General features: G+C 33.8%; 1 protein-coding gene across 1 annotated transcript in view; it reads left to right on the top strand.

Moving 5' to 3' along the window:
- Positions 1 to 17,182, top strand: part of SPEF2 (sperm flagellar 2) — a 77,927-nt gene extending 60,745 nt beyond the window's left edge. Inside the window, exons 28-34 of the mRNA XM_058424087.1 lie at positions 4,487 to 4,593; positions 5,621 to 5,803; positions 7,737 to 7,829; positions 8,428 to 8,601; positions 11,720 to 11,905; positions 12,032 to 12,154; positions 17,049 to 17,182. Of these exons, the coding sequence (XP_058280070.1) occupies positions 4,487 to 4,593; positions 5,621 to 5,803; positions 7,737 to 7,829; positions 8,428 to 8,601; positions 11,720 to 11,905; positions 12,032 to 12,154; positions 17,049 to 17,132 (950 nt within the window). The 3' untranslated portion in view covers positions 17,133 to 17,182. The remainder of the gene's footprint in view (positions 1 to 4,486; positions 4,594 to 5,620; positions 5,804 to 7,736; positions 7,830 to 8,427; positions 8,602 to 11,719; positions 11,906 to 12,031; positions 12,155 to 17,048) is intronic.
- Positions 17,183 to 17,510: the final 328 nt, after the last annotated feature.

The raw sequence follows: 17,510 nt of genomic DNA, 5'->3' as shown, positions 1-17,510 counted from the left end.
AAGAATATTTGTAAGTGTTGCAATAAGAATACTGTATCTTGATTTTTAATCTAGGATCTGAGAATGGCTATAGTTTAGAGAACATGCATTTTCATAATTCTTCATATTCTAAATGCACCTTTCTACTTGATTATTTCAAAAGGTAGAGTAGAATATATTTCTATCCTCATGGAAATAGCTATGGTTTATATCAAAAGATAGCTAAAATTAAATCATTAAAGACCCTTCTTGGTTCCTCCAACAGCAAATGAAGCTGTATTACGGGTAATGTAGGAGAAATTAATATAAGGGCATTCACCTTTGAATCAACCCTCTGCTAAATCAAGATACCTTTGTACTTTCAATATAAAATGTATGTAGTAAAAGCAGAAGACATCGAGTACCCCACACCCTGCTGTAGTACTCATCTCTGCTCTGTACTGTGCTGCTCTATAACACACACACACACACACATATACAGTCTCCTTTTTGGTGTTTTGCATAGATGTTCATGCTACTTCTGGGTATAAAACCATATGTCAGAAATTGAGTAGGTTTTGAAGGAATGCCTCATTAAAGCGTGTTAGTCCACTCTAGGAGAGTTAATCTGTAGGGATCAGAAACAGAGATCAGTACTTACATTGTATAAAATATCTGAACTTGTGATTTTGCAGACAAAAAAAAAAAAAAAATTGAGATATACTTTGCCTAATAAGTAACAGGATGTATATTTCATGGATTACTTTATTAGATATGTGGCTTGTTATATATTAGAATTGTGAATTCTAAGGGTTTTCTTTTAAATCACATAATACCAAGAGGGTTCTTTTCCCTCAGAGTTTTCAAATGGAGATTTTTAACTATGTTCAGATTAGAAAAAGTTTGAAAATATGTCCCAAGGATGTCCAATAGGTGAGAACAAAAGAAGAAAGAAAAACCAAAAAATGGTAGTTCTGTATCTGTAACACTGAAGTCACTTCCATGATGCAGGGTGGGGGCATGTTTTCTCATGATCTTCTTTTCGTCCATGAAACTAGCAGAATTCCTTCAACCTCACATCTCAGGAGATGTATTCTAAGCCTGTGATGATTCTTGCTGCTTTCTTTTGGGCAGTCTTTATTTTACATCCATCCTTCTTGATACAGAGTTTCCAAAGTTGTATTATAGCAGAAGCTTAACATCTGAGGGGGAAGGAAAAAAAAAATTATTTTCAGTGACTTCCCATGTACTTACTTTCTCATAATATTGTAATCAGCTATAATCCTTGGAGACTTTGTAGAATTTTACTTTGGAGTAAGGTTTCCTTTGGGGCATTTATTCAGTTGATTATGTCAGCCCCGTGGGGCACTTGACATTTATCTGTACTGGGATAGTGTCCTCTTACTCTAGACTTTATCTGCAATTTTTGAAGTTCAGTTTGAATTCTAATCCTGTTCTCCAATTTGCATGAAATCTGCTCCTGATTTGTTTTATCTGCATTGTAATAAACTTATCAATTTGTGCAGTCCATTTCCAAAAGGTTCTTTGATCTCTTTCTGGTGAAACTTACTTACTGACCCTGATCATCTCTCCAGCTTTTTAAAATCTTCATGAATACTGATTCTTTTTACAAGATGCCTGCTACTCCTCCTAATTAAAAATGTTTAACTTTAATTCAGTCTCCTACATTATTCAACTAAAACTTATTAGGCTTGGTTTCTTTTATTTTGTACTTATAAAAGGATTTTGTAAAGAGCATATCTGTTTTGAAGTAAATCTTTCTAAGTGGAAAAAGACAGTTTTGGGAATTGTTTTCCTTTTTTCTTCCTAGAGGACATTATTTTCTTTTACTGCTTACAGAATACTATTTACAGACACCAGTATTCTTTTCTGGGTACCAACTGTGCAGCTGCCCACTCTCATCATCTCTTTGTGGTTATGAAGCGCTGACAGCCCTTGAGCTGAAATGATGAGTCACCCCTTGTTTGGTATTATAATCAGATGCTCAAAACCAGTTCTGTGCTCTGTAATATATACCAAAATCCACTAAGTCTAGACAAAATATCTAAAAACACACCGAGGAACATATTTCATCCCTCAAGTTTTTAAGGGATTTCCTCTGTTGCTTTGGGACTCTGTCATTCTTCTTACATATGTCAGTAGGGGGAATTAAGTCACAGTCCATTTGAAGATTTTGAGCTGCTATAACTTTGGAATTGTCCCTCATCAGATGTTTCAGGAGGAGGTAGTAAAGTAAAAGCAATTGCCCTACAGCACATCAGCAATTCTACAGTTTATATAAACAATCATATATCTTATGTAAATTGTGAGTAGTGTTTTAGATTACAATCCTTAATCCCATATCAGACATTCGTTTTGAGGCAAGTTCTTTTAATTTCTTATTCCTCAGATACTTTCAATGTATGTTTCTGAAGTCATGTAGCTTCACAAAAAGTGGTATGAGGATATTAGTATCCTTGTAGAATTCTATACAGAAAATAAAAATTAAATTTCATTTCAGGAAGTCAGAAACTCATAAGAAATACAGGAACTACATCTTTTATTGTCATGTAGTGAAATCATAGTAGGAGTTTAAACAGTTTAAAAAGTTTAAAACATGAGATAGTGTGACAGAAAGCTAATTTAGACTGCCAATGATCAAATGGAAATGGAAGCGTTAAGCAAAAAAAACAAATAAAGATGATTAGCTGGACTCTTCATGGTAAAGCATTAGAAAATCTGAGACTGCAAAGAAGATGTAAACATTTTTCCTGTTGTTTTTTGTAGTTCACTGGCTCTGTCATGGACCATAGAGCCTGTTTTCCCCATGAACCACTAAAACGTTATCTGGTTTCTTGAATTTTGGATGAAATGTCCCAGTAATGATGCTCTTGTGATGCAGGCTTCATTGTGCTATATGGAAGTGATCTGATCCTTGAGGCTTGAACTTTCATGAAGGACCCAAATTTCCGTTTACCTTTTAATTATTGTATTAGCAATCCAAGGTGCTTCAGGAAACAGTAAACAATTTATCACAATTATTAGAAGATGTTCTTTCTCAAAGTAGATAACTCAGATACTTTCAAGGTGTGACATCAGAACACTGTTATTAGTCTGACAGTATTTTTTCCCCAGCTTTTGTTTTCATGCTGAAATTTGTGGGAGAATAGGCTTCAAATCCAGGTGTTTCTCCCTTCCTTCTTCCTGTCTCAACAGACTATTTTTGTCTTCTTGTTTCCAAGCTTATATATGTGTAGGATTTCTCTGCTGAGGGCATTAATCCTAGTTTTCCTGATTGGACATAAATAGGGGCGACAGTGATGCAGACTATTAATTCAACTTGACAACTTGATTTTGAATAATGACACAATGAAATTAATATTCAAACACATTCTTTATATTCCCCTCACATATCTTTTTCATAAACCTAAATTTCACTTCACTGTTTCATTTCAAACAAAATGACCTTAGCCATAGAATGTGCACAGCTTTGCCTTTTCAAATGGATGAGAAGTTTGACTGGAAAAAGGAAAAAAATAAGTAAGTCTGTCCAGTATTTCACTGATTGTGTTTGCTTTTAAATGTAATCTGAAATCTCCTGTTTTGAGGCCATGGAACTGATCACAACCTGCTCTCTCAAAATTTAAATAACTTGAAACTTTACTCTTTTTAATGTTACTGCAGAGGTTTTGCAGTGAACTCTCACTGACCCAGAAAAGTCCACTTCTGAAACAAAAGACTCATATCTGTCTGTTAAATTTTTTTATACATAATTTTGTATTTTAATACCATACTTGAAGTTTGAAGTTTCTGTTTGCTCATAAATAAATCTATTCCTGTTTAAAAAACAAATAGGGTTTGCTGCACTTAAATGATTTTTTTTCTGAGGATTTCTTTAAAATAAAATTAATGCAGCTATTTTTAACTCTCATATGTGAGTTCTGAGAAGCTTTTAAAACAGTTGAATTTTGTTTCAGAGTTAAATAGACAGCAGTGAATGTTTTTTAACTCTATTCTGTAGCATATACTTGCTTTAAATACTGAAGATAGAGTTATGATTGATTAAAATAGAGCAGAGTGGAAGAAAATATTGGTAGGTATTCAATACACAGAACTCTAAGATTGGTGACTGTGAATGAATGAGGATGGATTAGTGAACTCAATGCAGATCAGGACGTGTACCAGAAGAATTGCAGTACAGTGAAATATTTGAAATTTTGCTATTAGATAGGCCACATCTGAATAACTTTAAATTACAAGATTTTATATTTGCTTTGGAAAATATTAGTATTATTGAAAGTGTATATAGGAAAATAAATAACTTTCTCATGTGGCCATTAAAATTTAAAAACAGGAGCTTAAACAGCTTAAAAACAGTTTGGATTTTGGTTGTGGTGGTGGTTTTTTTTTTTTTTTTTGTTTGTTTGTTTGTTTGTTTGTTTGTTTGTTTGTTTTGGTTTTGGTTTTTTTTAAAACAGAATTTTATTTTTAAAAGGCTAAGCATATTTATATCTTGGTTTTTTATTAGGTTTTATACCAAAGAAAAATTTTATTGAAACTGTCAGTGGCTTGGTTAATTTGAATCTTGGAATAAACTGCTTTCCTAATGCATGGAAGAACTTAACACTTTCAGATGTAAGTTAACCCCTATATTCTCTTCCACTGGTGTATTGGTTTGTGTAGAAGATGCAACATTGTCCTTAGTATGATAAAATGAAGATTATAATATTATAGGACATTATCAGTTTTTCTTTAAAATTCTTCTATTTCACTAGGGTAGGATCATGGAAGTCACTGTGCCAGACATTTTGTCAGCACTTTATTTATTTACAATTTGCAAATTATATCAGTTCTTAAGATGCCATCCAAGGTTTTCAGATTTAAAAACACGAAAACTTCCAAATCTTCCATACTGAACCAACTTCTCTTTCAGATGTTGTGGATAGGCCTATAGAATGAAAATATTTACTTGTTTTAGCATGTTTTAATAACTATTTATGAGAGTAAACCATGGTTCACATTAAGATTTTTAATCAATTTCCCATGATTTCGCTGCTTTATTCATATATTCTTCACACAGATGAACTGCATGAGTAAAACATTTAAATGATAAAGTGGTTTAATTCCAGTGAGTTTAGTGCAAACTAGTCACATCAGTCATCTTGACTATATAAAAACCTAATCTCAGCACGAAAAATTAATTATCTAAGGGAAACTATCAGTCAAATATTGTCTATTAATAGACCAAATGTGCATGTATCCCATGTTCTGTATGTTTTGAGAACTTTTAGTTCTTATAAATCCTATCTTTATTTTGATAATAGCATTTTCTTTCCTTGAGAGAACCATTTTTAAATGAAACTTAAATTTATCATGGAAGCAAGAACTTACTTACAAAACTACATTCTCAAAGCATAAGCTAAGGTATATGTAGATGCCTATTTGAGCATTCAGGTTGTTTGTTTAGAGAGATATCAACAGCACAGGACAGTCGACACACAGTGGCCTGTGGCCTATTTTGTTTTGCCCTTTATAGGGCAATCTGAAACCTCAGTACTAAACCTTTCACATCCTGTCCAGGAAAATACCTAAGGATACACAGGCTATTGAAAGACTATGTCTGTGTACACATTTGACAATATTTGCTGTTTTGGTTTTATAGTTAGAAAATATGGCATCTGAATGCATAGTGAGCTCAGAACTTACTGACTGGCGCAGATTCTTGCTGGCCGCAGCACAGCCTTGGCCAGTGCCATCTGTGACGCAACTCCTCAAAACACTGCATGTCTTCAAGTCTGTTGATGTCACTGGATCAGGCTTCGTTACGCAGGAACACTATATACAGGTTATAATCCTTTTATTTTTTAAATCAAATTTTATTTTATTAAACTCCCTGAGTTGAATGATATGTTGTTTGATTTATTCACCTTGAGAAACTCACTCTGAATTTTAAATGCTTTATGTCTGAGGGAGTTTTCTAGTGAAAAGTCTTCTCAAGAAATTGACGGCCTAATATGTATCTTGTCCATAATTCCACAAATCAGGCTAATTAAATGTACATTTAACTTGATTTTCCTATTTTTCCCATAAATTAATCACAAATGAAAATCCTTTCTGTTTTAAGGAAACCATTGTGTGTGCACTTTGATGACTATTAACTTGACACTGAATAAGGTAATTTGCTCCAAGCAAAAATAAGCATTTCAGTTTCATCTCATTGGCTGCATTTTAATTAAATGTTTCTCGATTTTTTCTAATAATTAATTTTCTCAAGATCATTCCTCAGACCTTGAATACATGGAAAATTATAAAATTATTTGATTGTTTTTCTGAACACAACTTATATTTGAATTGTCAGATAGTTCAGCAAGGTTTTCCAGAAAGAGTATCATGAGTACATTTTTGTTCTTTCATCAAAATTCTGCTCATTTTCACTTACTTTTACTTTGCATTTTCAATCATACTTAGAATCATACTTTCTGGTTCACTCTCTTAGGCTATATTTACCTGTAAATATCATGTATATGCACATATAGGTGTCTGTAGATTCTCCAGTCTTGCCAGTTTGTGTATTTGTTTGGTGATATAAATATAATTTCCCACCTGTTTTGAATAAACTTCACAGAATCTTTATTGTAATTTGTTTTCCAATCACCTAACATTGTTTTTTAAAGAAAAATAAAGGCTGTGTTAGTCCAGAGGCGTGTCATTTTCAGAATTTCTATGATTAATTTAAAACTTCCAGGAGCACCTGCCAATCCATGCCCACCTTAGAAAGTCTGCCCACAGACTTTCTAAGAAATAAACTCTGCAAAGCCAGAAAACCCACAAAAAATGCAGGTGTATGTGCATTTATTTTCCTATTGTAGTAAGTTTTACTGAAGAGTTTGCAAACAAGCTGACAGTTACAAGACATACAGACCAAAAATGTACATTTTTAGCATAGGATTCTATTTCAAATATAATAATAACTGAGCAACTGATTTAATCACTTCAGTATTTCAAGGTAGTAAATATGCAATAAACAACTGTTTTGAGTAACCTTCCACGGGGAATTTGACCTGCTTCATCTCTGATCTGCCCTCTTTCTCTGCACCTGTACTGGGAAACTACACAGTCCTGGGACCTATCTGCAGGTAATGGTACTGGGTTGTCCCTACTGTGATGTTACCCAGCCTGGTGTGGTTTCACACAAGTGAGTTTTTCTATAGCAAGTTTGTTCACGCCTATCCAGATCTAGATGATCCTTCCTGTGACTAGAGTCTAGTACTACGGAATTGGTTTTGAGCATTTTTAATTTGCAGCTTTAGCTCTGGTTCTATAGGACTCTTGGTCATCTTGTTGGGAGCGGGCAAGCGTGGGGAGAGCCATGCCTCCATCCCTCATCATACTGAATTGGACAGTTTCTTCTAAAAGTACAGTCTGGACAGAAAACCTTAGATGTTAGCAAAGAATGTCCTAAAAGGAAGAAACCAGAACATGTGTAGAAATTCCATATCATATTCTGCTTTTTCAGCAGCACAGATTTACAACTGTGCTTTTTCAAAAGCATACATTCACTTCTATCCTACTTGATTTTCAGTAATTTCTTAAATATCTGTTACAACATACAAACAGCTATTTAATTATTCTCCTGTCATTGTATATTAATAACAAATTCAGTTTGATTAAGTCCAGAAATTAGGCTCTTAGTAACCTGTGTGTTGAACAGCTAGAGTATAAAGACCACCTTATTTCAATGTGTGAAAATAAACTTATTTATTTATTTATAAAATCAGGTTGGCTTATGGTTTAACGGAAATGAAGATCTAAGCATAACAGAAAGTTACGAGGAACCCGTGTCTTCAGAAAGGCTAAAACACCTCATAAAGGTAACTGAAAACAGGTATTTTGAAAATACCACTATTCAAACATGAGAGGTCTCATTTCTCAGTTTTTTGGATCTCTGTTTTCAGTAAGTGCTGCATATTTTTGATTTTTTTTTTCAGGTCAAGTGGTGCTTCAGAATAATGTAGAGAGGAATCCAAGAATCAGCCTTGAGTATTCTAAATTATAGTCTGCTCAGAAAGGCTTTATTACTCCTGTTTCTTTGTTGAATGACATTAATTTTGCTACACAGCAACCAGCTTTGTAAAGAATGGGAAGCAAATGATCACTGCATCTGAGCTCATAGAATTTTCCATGCTATTCTGAATACAAAAAATGCTTTGAACATATTTGTCATGATACAAAGTTTTATTAATTTCTCCTTTTTCTGTGAAACTGAATTTCTGTTTCCTTGAATTACTTAACACACATTTATGATTTATCACAACCTTAATTTGTAAAGCCTTCTTTACATCATCTCAAGTATAGTAGCTCTTATTTGTAGTGATTACTGTATTTCATACTTTTCTCTACAGTCTTTGATTTGTATTTCATTTATTTACACTTACAGAAATTAATTTGATTATTTTTGCCCTTTTATAGTTTTTCTTCACTTTATTTGTGGATACCAAAAAAGACCCTGCTCTGCTGGACTATATTGAGATGCTGCTTTATTTCGCCTCCCACTCTGATCCAGTTGAAGGTGTATACAGAGCACTTAGCATTGCTACTGGAACATACGTTCACAGAAAAAAAGAAGCTTCCCTTCCATGTGTGGTAAAATATTACAGAAAAATATTAGAGAATAATAGTAGTACTTTCAAATTATAAATTAACTAGGTTCCTCTATATTTGCTTATCCTGGGTAGCTCCAGTCCTTACAAGTAGTCTCACTGAATGCATGGGAGCATTGCATTGGTAATAATACTCAGAAGGATCCTTTCAAATGTCTGGAAATTTGCTTACCAATAGTGAAAGTTTAAGATATTTACTGCTGACTACTCCTTGAGCATATGAATGTAAGTAATTCTTTTGCCTAATTGACCAGTTGTCAGTCCCCTGGAAGTAGACTGCAGTGTGACTTACAGTAATGTTATCTCGAGATGCAAGACCTGGTATTATTTCTGGTCTTACTTTATTTTTCACTACATTTCTCTGGGGTATTCAGGCACATCTTTGTTGTGTTATTTGCAAGTGTTTAGGTTTATCTGTAAACCAGAAGGTTTAATAATAATTCATTTCATACAAAATAATTTTAAAATTATTTTTTCAGCCCTGATGAATGCATTGTTTCATCAAATGAAACTCATAATTTAAACATTATTAGTATTTCTGGAGTATATTTTTATTGTTAAAGTCTTAAAACTGGAATTAGTCCAACTGCATGCATCAGTTACTTATTAGTGAATACTTATATTTATTAAAATATAAGTCATTTTTTGACACATAAATTATTTATCTACACACCTTGAAAAGAGGTTGCTACTTGAGATAATAAAATGATTCATTGCCCTTTGACAACCACAGTGACTCCAGCATTTGCCCAGGACTTAAAATATAATCAAGATCTCTAGAAACACTATTAAAAAGGCATTCTTTTACTACACAGGGTAATCATATACATATGCAAGATAGCATTTTATGATTTCAGATTACAGAAGTTATTATACTTCCCTGTGTTTTGTTTGGCACAACAGAGTTTTTGTACAATGGAGAGACTGAACAAGACAATAAGACAGTAAGATTTTACACATTCCATAGGAAGGAGAGCACAGAATACTCCCAATTAGATATCGTGGTATTAATTTCCCATATTTCAGTGGAAAGTTCCTTCATCTCATTGGATATAAAGCTACACAACCTGTTCTCCTCTTTGCCATTTTCTGCTTGGTTTGATCTGTTTGGTTGGAAGTTTGGTAGTATGTAAGTAAGAGCACTGGCATTATCACCTATGTGTCAACAACTTCTTAAGTTTGTGAGTCATGAGTGAAGGGGAGCATTTGCCTTCAGCCTGGAATTAACTGGATCTCTGGAGCAGAAAGATATGTCCCATCTAACCTGAGCATTTCTTCATGCCTGCTTTCTTACCCAAGGCATGGGCTCTGAGAATCTGTGATATATCTGATGTATGCCCCACAGTGTACTAAACAGACAAATTATGTGCCTAATTCACCTTGGAGAGTCCCTCAGAAACCTAGGAATATCCAAAAATTAAATGCTAAATGAATCTTGCTTGTGTGGATTCTCTTTGACTTTATTGGCTAGGCTGGTACACAGAATCACTGAACTGATTTGAAAAAAATTAATATTTTCATTCTTCTTATGCCTTGTGTTCCATGCCTATGCACTTAAACAATGTTGAATATGGAGAAAGAACAAAACTAAAATCCTGTACTAAGTAAATGAGTTTTTTCCCTAGGCTTAAGTAGAGACAGAATTTCATGAAGGTTATTCCACAAACACAAGGAGGCAAAGAGGAAAGGGTGCATTAATATCATGTCATGTTCAAGCCAAGCTCCATGAAATACACAGAGTCCTGAAGACATCCAAAGTGGTTTTCACCGTCAAATTAAGAACCTAAACCTTTGTTTCTACATGACTAAATATCCCAATTCTCACTTCAGGTACTAGAAATTTGATAAATATTATCTGTGGCACATTCATCAGTGAAATATAAAGAGCTATCCGGCTCATCTCTAGGAACTTTTACACAGTAGGTAGCTGGTTCATACATAGGCACTTACAGAACTTCACCTAATTTGCCTCTTCTCATTTTCTTGTTCTGTATGGATAATTGTAATGACTTCTCATTGGTATCTGCTTGCAAAAACACATCTGAAGCCTTCATGTTATTAAGAGAAGCTCAGACAAACATATTCTTGAGACTTCTTTCAATACCTTCATTTTAAGTTTATAAAATGTTATTATTGGTTGTGTAAGCTCAGTGTAAGCAATGCAATGAGAGACCCAAAAACTTCAATGCTGTTATTTCTGTAACACTGTGTGTTTCTGTATTACTGTGTGTTGAAAAAACTGTAAATTACTCTGCTCCTCTTGCGCTCAAAATGAAATATATTAAGGCCAAGGCACACAGCACACAGCACAGACTGAACCTCAGCAGTCTCCTTCCTAATGAAGAAAGAAATAGTTTGTTCAATTATATGCAATTTCCTGTTTCTAGTGGTTAGTCTGCATTGTGGCATAATCTAGTCAAAGCACTGTTCACCTGTGCTCTCATGTTCTCGTCTTTGTGCTCACGAATCTCTACAGCGGGGCGGGGGGGGGGGGGGGGGTGGGGGGGGGGTGGTGTTTAGTTGTTTTGTTTTGTTTTTTTCTCTTTGACCAGCTCTAATATCACCACAAAATTACATAATTGCTTCCTTAAAGTAAACGTTATTCTGCATAAATTAGAAAATACCTATTTCTGTGAAGAGCTGGTTAACTGTGGGCCAAAACAGAGTTCTTGCAGTGACTAGAACTGGACTAGAAAATTCATACTTATTTTTCATGGGAACATCCAGAATTACTAAGTTTACTCCTTAAATAAACACTAAGTTCTTGGTATTGTAACTAACTTGTAACTATTAAATATTTTTATGTTTTCTTGCTCTGAGAAATACTAGTTTTTCTGTGCAATGTTGGCCACATTCCTGGAAAAAGCTGTCTATTAAATTTCTGGTAATGCCAACATTATGGATATTTCTGGACTGTCAAGATCTATTCCTCCATCCTACAGTGCAGTAGATAATTTTGTCTGAGTTGATAACTTTAGTTTTGTAAGAACTGAAGTTTGTAATTGTAATTCATTTGTTCTTAATGGCTGTGAAACTGAAACAGATCATCTGCTGACGGACTGTTTATCCCCAAGTATGATACCTGTGCCTTAAATTTTTAGGATTCTTCAAGCCCCAACATATTGTCAAATGAAAATACTTTAATAGAGAATGAAAAAGAAGTCTTGAATTACTCAGGAGGAATGATTTCAGTGGCATCTCTGCTCAAGGTGTTTCATACTGGAGGAAGCAAAGATGAAGATTATCATAGATTTAGCTGTCTGGAGAAGGCAGACAGCTATAAAAAGGTAGGCAGATTGATTCAAGGATGGTTTTGTAGCTTGCATCATACCTTAAAAAAAATATGCCATGATCTTTGCTTTTCCACAGTTTTTTATACAATAAATTGACCACATAGTATTTTTTACTTAAAGCATTTCATCAAGTTGTATCAAGAATTAGGTGCTGAAGATCTGACACCCATTGCAGTTGAACTCCTTTTGAAGCATCCTTTCATGAAAGATTTGATCAACACATGCCAAGAATACAAACTTCCTGTAAGTACTCCTGTCTGGGACCAAAGACTTTCTAAGTACACATGCTTAAATTTGCATTATCCCAGAAATGTACATGTAACTTCTGTAGATACTGCCATTTTGCAGCGTAGATCAGCTATACAGCCCAGCAGCTCTAACGCAGATCAGGTTTTTTATTTTCTGTGAAAATTCCATCTGTCAAAATCTGGGCTGCTTTCTGACCTGTTTTTTGTACAAGTCTTGATGGCCTGGAGCTGCCTACAGATTTTCCACTGCCTTGTTTGATGAGGATTTTCCTTCTTCCCCATCCATAGAAGGGAGTCTGATTGAATTATCCTCCCAACAGGATCATACTGCAGGACACTGTAGGATATGTGGCAGATCCCGTTCCATCCCAGGCCAACCAGGCAGCAGAGAAGGGTATGAAGAGGCAGTACAGGTCCAGGTGTTCTTCTCTGCCATTCTCTAGAGCTTCCCTGCTGCCTGCACCTATGTCTAAACATGCGTTAAATCAGCTGCAAAAAAAAGGCAAGCTTAGACCAGACCAGACAATTACCCTATTTGAGTTATTATGGCAGAAGTACTTGATATCCATGGTGTAAGAAAATAGCATGAGAAGAAGAGGCTTGCATGTGCATGCCCCATATCAAATATGAACAGTCTTCACCAGTTTTAGATGATCACCCACATAGTGTCCTGCAAAATGTAAATCTGAATAAGATACATGACAGTTTAGGAGTAACTTGCTATTTCTTAATTATATTCCTCACTTGTAGGATGTAAATTGCCCAGCAGTTATTATATCACTTATAATCATTGTTAGTAGAAGATAAAATATAAGAATAAAATAATATATTTACTCAGTAAAAGTGAGGGTTAAAATTGCATTTGCAACAGTAGAAAATGATAGAAAATGTCAAAGACAAGACAATACAATTGAAGATTATAACTATCCATGTATGTCTGTCCTACCCATGTTGCTGTCTCAGCCAATTTGGGAAGACAGAAGCCATGGAACGTTAGGACATTCCTCCCTTCTGTTCCCCATTCTTTCTTTCTGACTCTTTTTATTTTATTGAATATTGCATTACCTACTCTGACTTTTTCTCACTGAATTTCTTGTAGACAAAAGCATTTTTTAAACCAGCTCTCTAGATGTGTTCCACCTCAATAACTGTTTTTTACACAAACGCTCACTGACTTTGTAGCATTTAATATAATGCCTCTTCATGAATATCAATTGCGATGAAAGTTAAATTAAAACTTAATCAGGGTGTAAACTGAGTAAATCCATATCTATATGGTAGGCAATTTGCAGGGATTCTTTGTTAAAATGTTTTCACACTGGCCAATAGCTGAAAATCAAACACACTGTATCTGTTCTTTATTAAAATTTCTGATTTTCCTTTACCATTTCTAGGGGAAACTTTGTTACATAGCTTAAAGAGTAGATTATAGTGCATGTTCAAACTGTATTAGCTGCCATCAATTGCCTGTGTTATTTCTGGCTGGTAGGCTATATAGAGTTCAGGTATAAAAGTTGTCAGTCTGTGAGTAAAGCTGTAAGATAGTGTATGTGAAACTTGGCAGTAACTGAGAGTTTCAGTGCACATATTCTAGCCCAGAGTAATTCCCATATCTTTTTTATATATCGGTATCATTCCATTTAAATGAGACATTTTTCCACTGTATCTCCTGACTCAACAGTTAGGTGATGCAGAGTTTCAGTTCTCATTTGTAATACTTAAAATTTCCTCTTGAAAAGGCTTATACTGACTGTATCTCAAATATAGTACTGTATGGTTTCTGTACTTAAACCCAGTCTATTTCATTCCTCGACTGCACTGTTAAATACGGACTTTTGTTTTATACATGGAATCAACACTCAGGTTTACAAAAAAAGTGTTATATTCACCAGTGAACAGGCATAGAAACCCAGGGGCCATTATTTTAAGGATGTTACAATTCTGGTTTATTACATATGGACTCCAGGAAGATTTTTCCGGCATCAATTCCCTATTTGGGGAACAGGTGAACTTTTTTTCTTTCCAAGACAATATTATTAGAATCAATTTTTTTTGCAGAAACTGTCCTCAGAGATGTCTACAAAAATGAAAGTCAACCACAGTGCTGTTGTTTTGAGATCTTTTACAAGATAAATATAGCAAGTTAGGGTGTGGTTTCTAAAAGTTAAAATGTTTCTACTAATGCAGTAATGAACATTGGAAAGTAAAATGTTTTGCTGAAAACTATAAAGGGAACATCTAGCTTACATTTTTTTCAAATTTAAGTTAGGATACCTAATTCTTTTGGATCTTGATGACCTGTTCCATTTCAACCATTATTATCTGTCATATCTTTTTTATTTTTTTTTATCCACCCCCCCCCCCCCATGTGAGAAATATCGTCTTTTGCAGGGATTTTGTTTTCTCTGCTAGTAGGCTGGCAACATCCTACATGATGGTGACCTTTCTGTCAGCTTTAGTACAAATGTCTACAAATTAATATGCCCAGAAATTCTATTACTTTTTCATCTTGTCTTTTCTATCCTGATTACAAGGTTCCCCGGTCCTAACTAGAAATTTCAAGTGTTTGCCATGATCAACACATTTCTTTTCATGTATCAGATGAAATTTATTCCTTGAGAATAGGCAGATGACAATCATATGTGTATGTTTATGAAGGCATTCATTGCATGCTCAATTAAATTTTCTTTATTTTACTGTCTGTTCTGAGACTGTCACAGATACAGTAAATACAGAAACAACCACATATTTTAGTAATTCTGCATTTTGATTGTGATAAAGAAAGAGTCTGGGATATATTCTACTTCTGTAATTCTTAATGCAGTATGTTACTTTGAGTGGACTACATTCTTATAATTATTGAAGATAAGGTAGTTTATTAATTAGCATTCAGTTTTATTAATACCAAAACATTATGCATTGGATAAACTGTGTTACATTTCTTATTCTGCTTTCAAATCCTGAACAGCCCTTTAAAAAAAGCTCTGTTTTTGAAGATAGGGATATCACATCATATTTCTATGTGTTTATGTTTTGAACAGGCCCTTGCATTATGCTTGTTCATCTAAATTAATTGTCAGATGGTTACTGCTGTTACTGTTGTTCATTCTTTAATAATTTCACTTACATAATTCAGATATTCTTTCAGCTAGAAGTTCCTCTGAAGCAGGATTTCTATTAAGGTATAGTTAACATGCCTTTAAGAAAAAACATTAGTATGTTGAAGAAATATTACAAAACCGGTTTATACCCACAGCATCCATTTAATATTACATAAAAAACATTCAGAACTCTGTGTATCATTTCACAGAGAAAAAGAGCTTCTTGTCATAGGGAGTGTGCATACAGATTGTGTTAAATACATCTTATGAACTGGACCATTTATCAAGGTTTTGACAGAAAAAAAAAGCACTGCTGAATCACTGTCTAGTCATAAGCTGTAACTGTAATAGTTATGAAACTTGAAAAGCTTTTTTCATGTGGTGTTTTGAATGTCCCAGTGTGCAAGAAAAGGAAAATCTAACTCAGTGTTTAAGCACCTACCTCATTTAAAAAAGAGGCCTATGTTGTGCTTCTCTTGATTATGTATCCCATCACTAAATAATCTTAGAAAATTTAATCTACATAAAAGATCTTGTTTCTTATATGTTATATATTATAAATAATATGTGTTCATGTTAAAAAAAAAGTTTCCTTCATTAATGATGGACATAGTAAAACTGTTGAACTGTTGAACCACCCTATCTCCAATTTTTTGACAGTATTTAGTACAACATTTATTTTTATTGAATGAGGATTGAAACTACTTTGTCTGACTCAATTTGCTGAAAAATGCCTTCTTATAGTGAAGTGTTTCCTCGAGTCAAAGATAAATATTAGTGCAACCTTCTAAAACCAAGGACTGGAAATATTTTCTTTTAGCATAGTTCTGTATTCACTGAAATGCTTCTGATATTTTGTAAGTTTGTGAGGCTTCATTACATACAAGCAGACACTGCTTTTGAAAAAGGGTTGTATTTTCAAAATATGCACAAAATATATTTTGGACTACATGTATGTAAAAACACTATATTTATATATAAAATCTGACTGTAATTATTCCCCTAAAATAAAAAACGTGTATTCCGACAGTATCAGAAAATGCTAGAAAGTTAAATATTTATGTTTGTATTGAATGCTCAGCATGTTATTTTTTAAAAACAGAAATTCCTTGCTCATCCTACTTACACATCCTGCAATGGATAGTATTGCTGAAATGGGAAATGGAGAAAATTCTGCTAATAAAAAATTATTGCAAATTAACAAATTGGACAATATGCTATAAAGAACTAAGCACAGAATTAATCTGCTGAGGGTATATTATTATTCCACATGTTAGTTGCTTGTTTTCTTTTATGTTTATTTTCTGGAAGTTGTTATAGGTCAGTCTGAAATATGACATATTAAAAAACCCCCCTTAATTAAAAATTTTTCTTGGTATGTTTTAAATAGCATTTACTAGTTTAAACAATCATCTTGATACTTCTGTTTAACAATAATATTAAGATGATGTTTAAGATATCTGCTTGAGTTGCATTTTAACATAGTGTTGTTATGCAAAATCACCAAAGGCAATGAAGTCCTTTTTGCTAACACAAAACCATCATCCCAGTGATATTATAGCACCTTAGCTGAATGAATTCCAGTGCCCTGCTGGAAGATATTATCTGTAATGTGGGGAATGTGTAATTTACCTCCACTGAAATTAGTTTTTCACCATAATCTAGTCAGTGGAAAGCTCACCCCATGGATAGACAGGTGTTATTACTGCAAGTTTTAAGGTGTTATTACTGCAGTTTTCAGGCTGCAACATGAAATTACTTTTAATATATCCTTATTCCTTTTTATAGGATATTAAAGTCTTTCTCCAAAGATCCAAAGAAGCACAATCAATTCATGGGGAACAAAATATATGTGAAGACATCAAAGCATGAAAAATTACTGTTCACGAACTTAAAAAATCTTTTTTCTCAAAGTCTGTAAGAAATATGTCTTATAGGTCTAGTCCTCTCTTCCATGAAAAAGGTTTTTTGTTTATTATTGCAAGAGCAAAATCCCATTCCAACTACACATTTTCTGTTACTTTAATTAAACAAACAAACAAAAAAAACAAGCAAAACCACCAACAGGGAAAGTTACGGTTTTCTCTTAAATAGACTGATGATATTTCTAAATAAAATTAAACATGTTTCTGAACTTAAATAAAGATTATGGTGTCTTCATTAAGATTTGGTTAAAGAAAAGAATATGTCCAATTCTTCTAAATGCACTAAGATATCTATTTAGCTTTTGTTATATGTACAGTTTATTAA

This window comes from Hirundo rustica, chromosome Z (assembly GCF_015227805.2).
Source record: "Hirundo rustica isolate bHirRus1 chromosome Z, bHirRus1.pri.v3, whole genome shotgun sequence".
Classification (NCBI taxonomy): domain Eukaryota; kingdom Metazoa; phylum Chordata; class Aves; order Passeriformes; family Hirundinidae; genus Hirundo; species Hirundo rustica.
The sequence above is the reverse complement of the archived record's forward strand: the minus strand, read 5'-3'. Positions and strand labels throughout refer to the sequence as shown.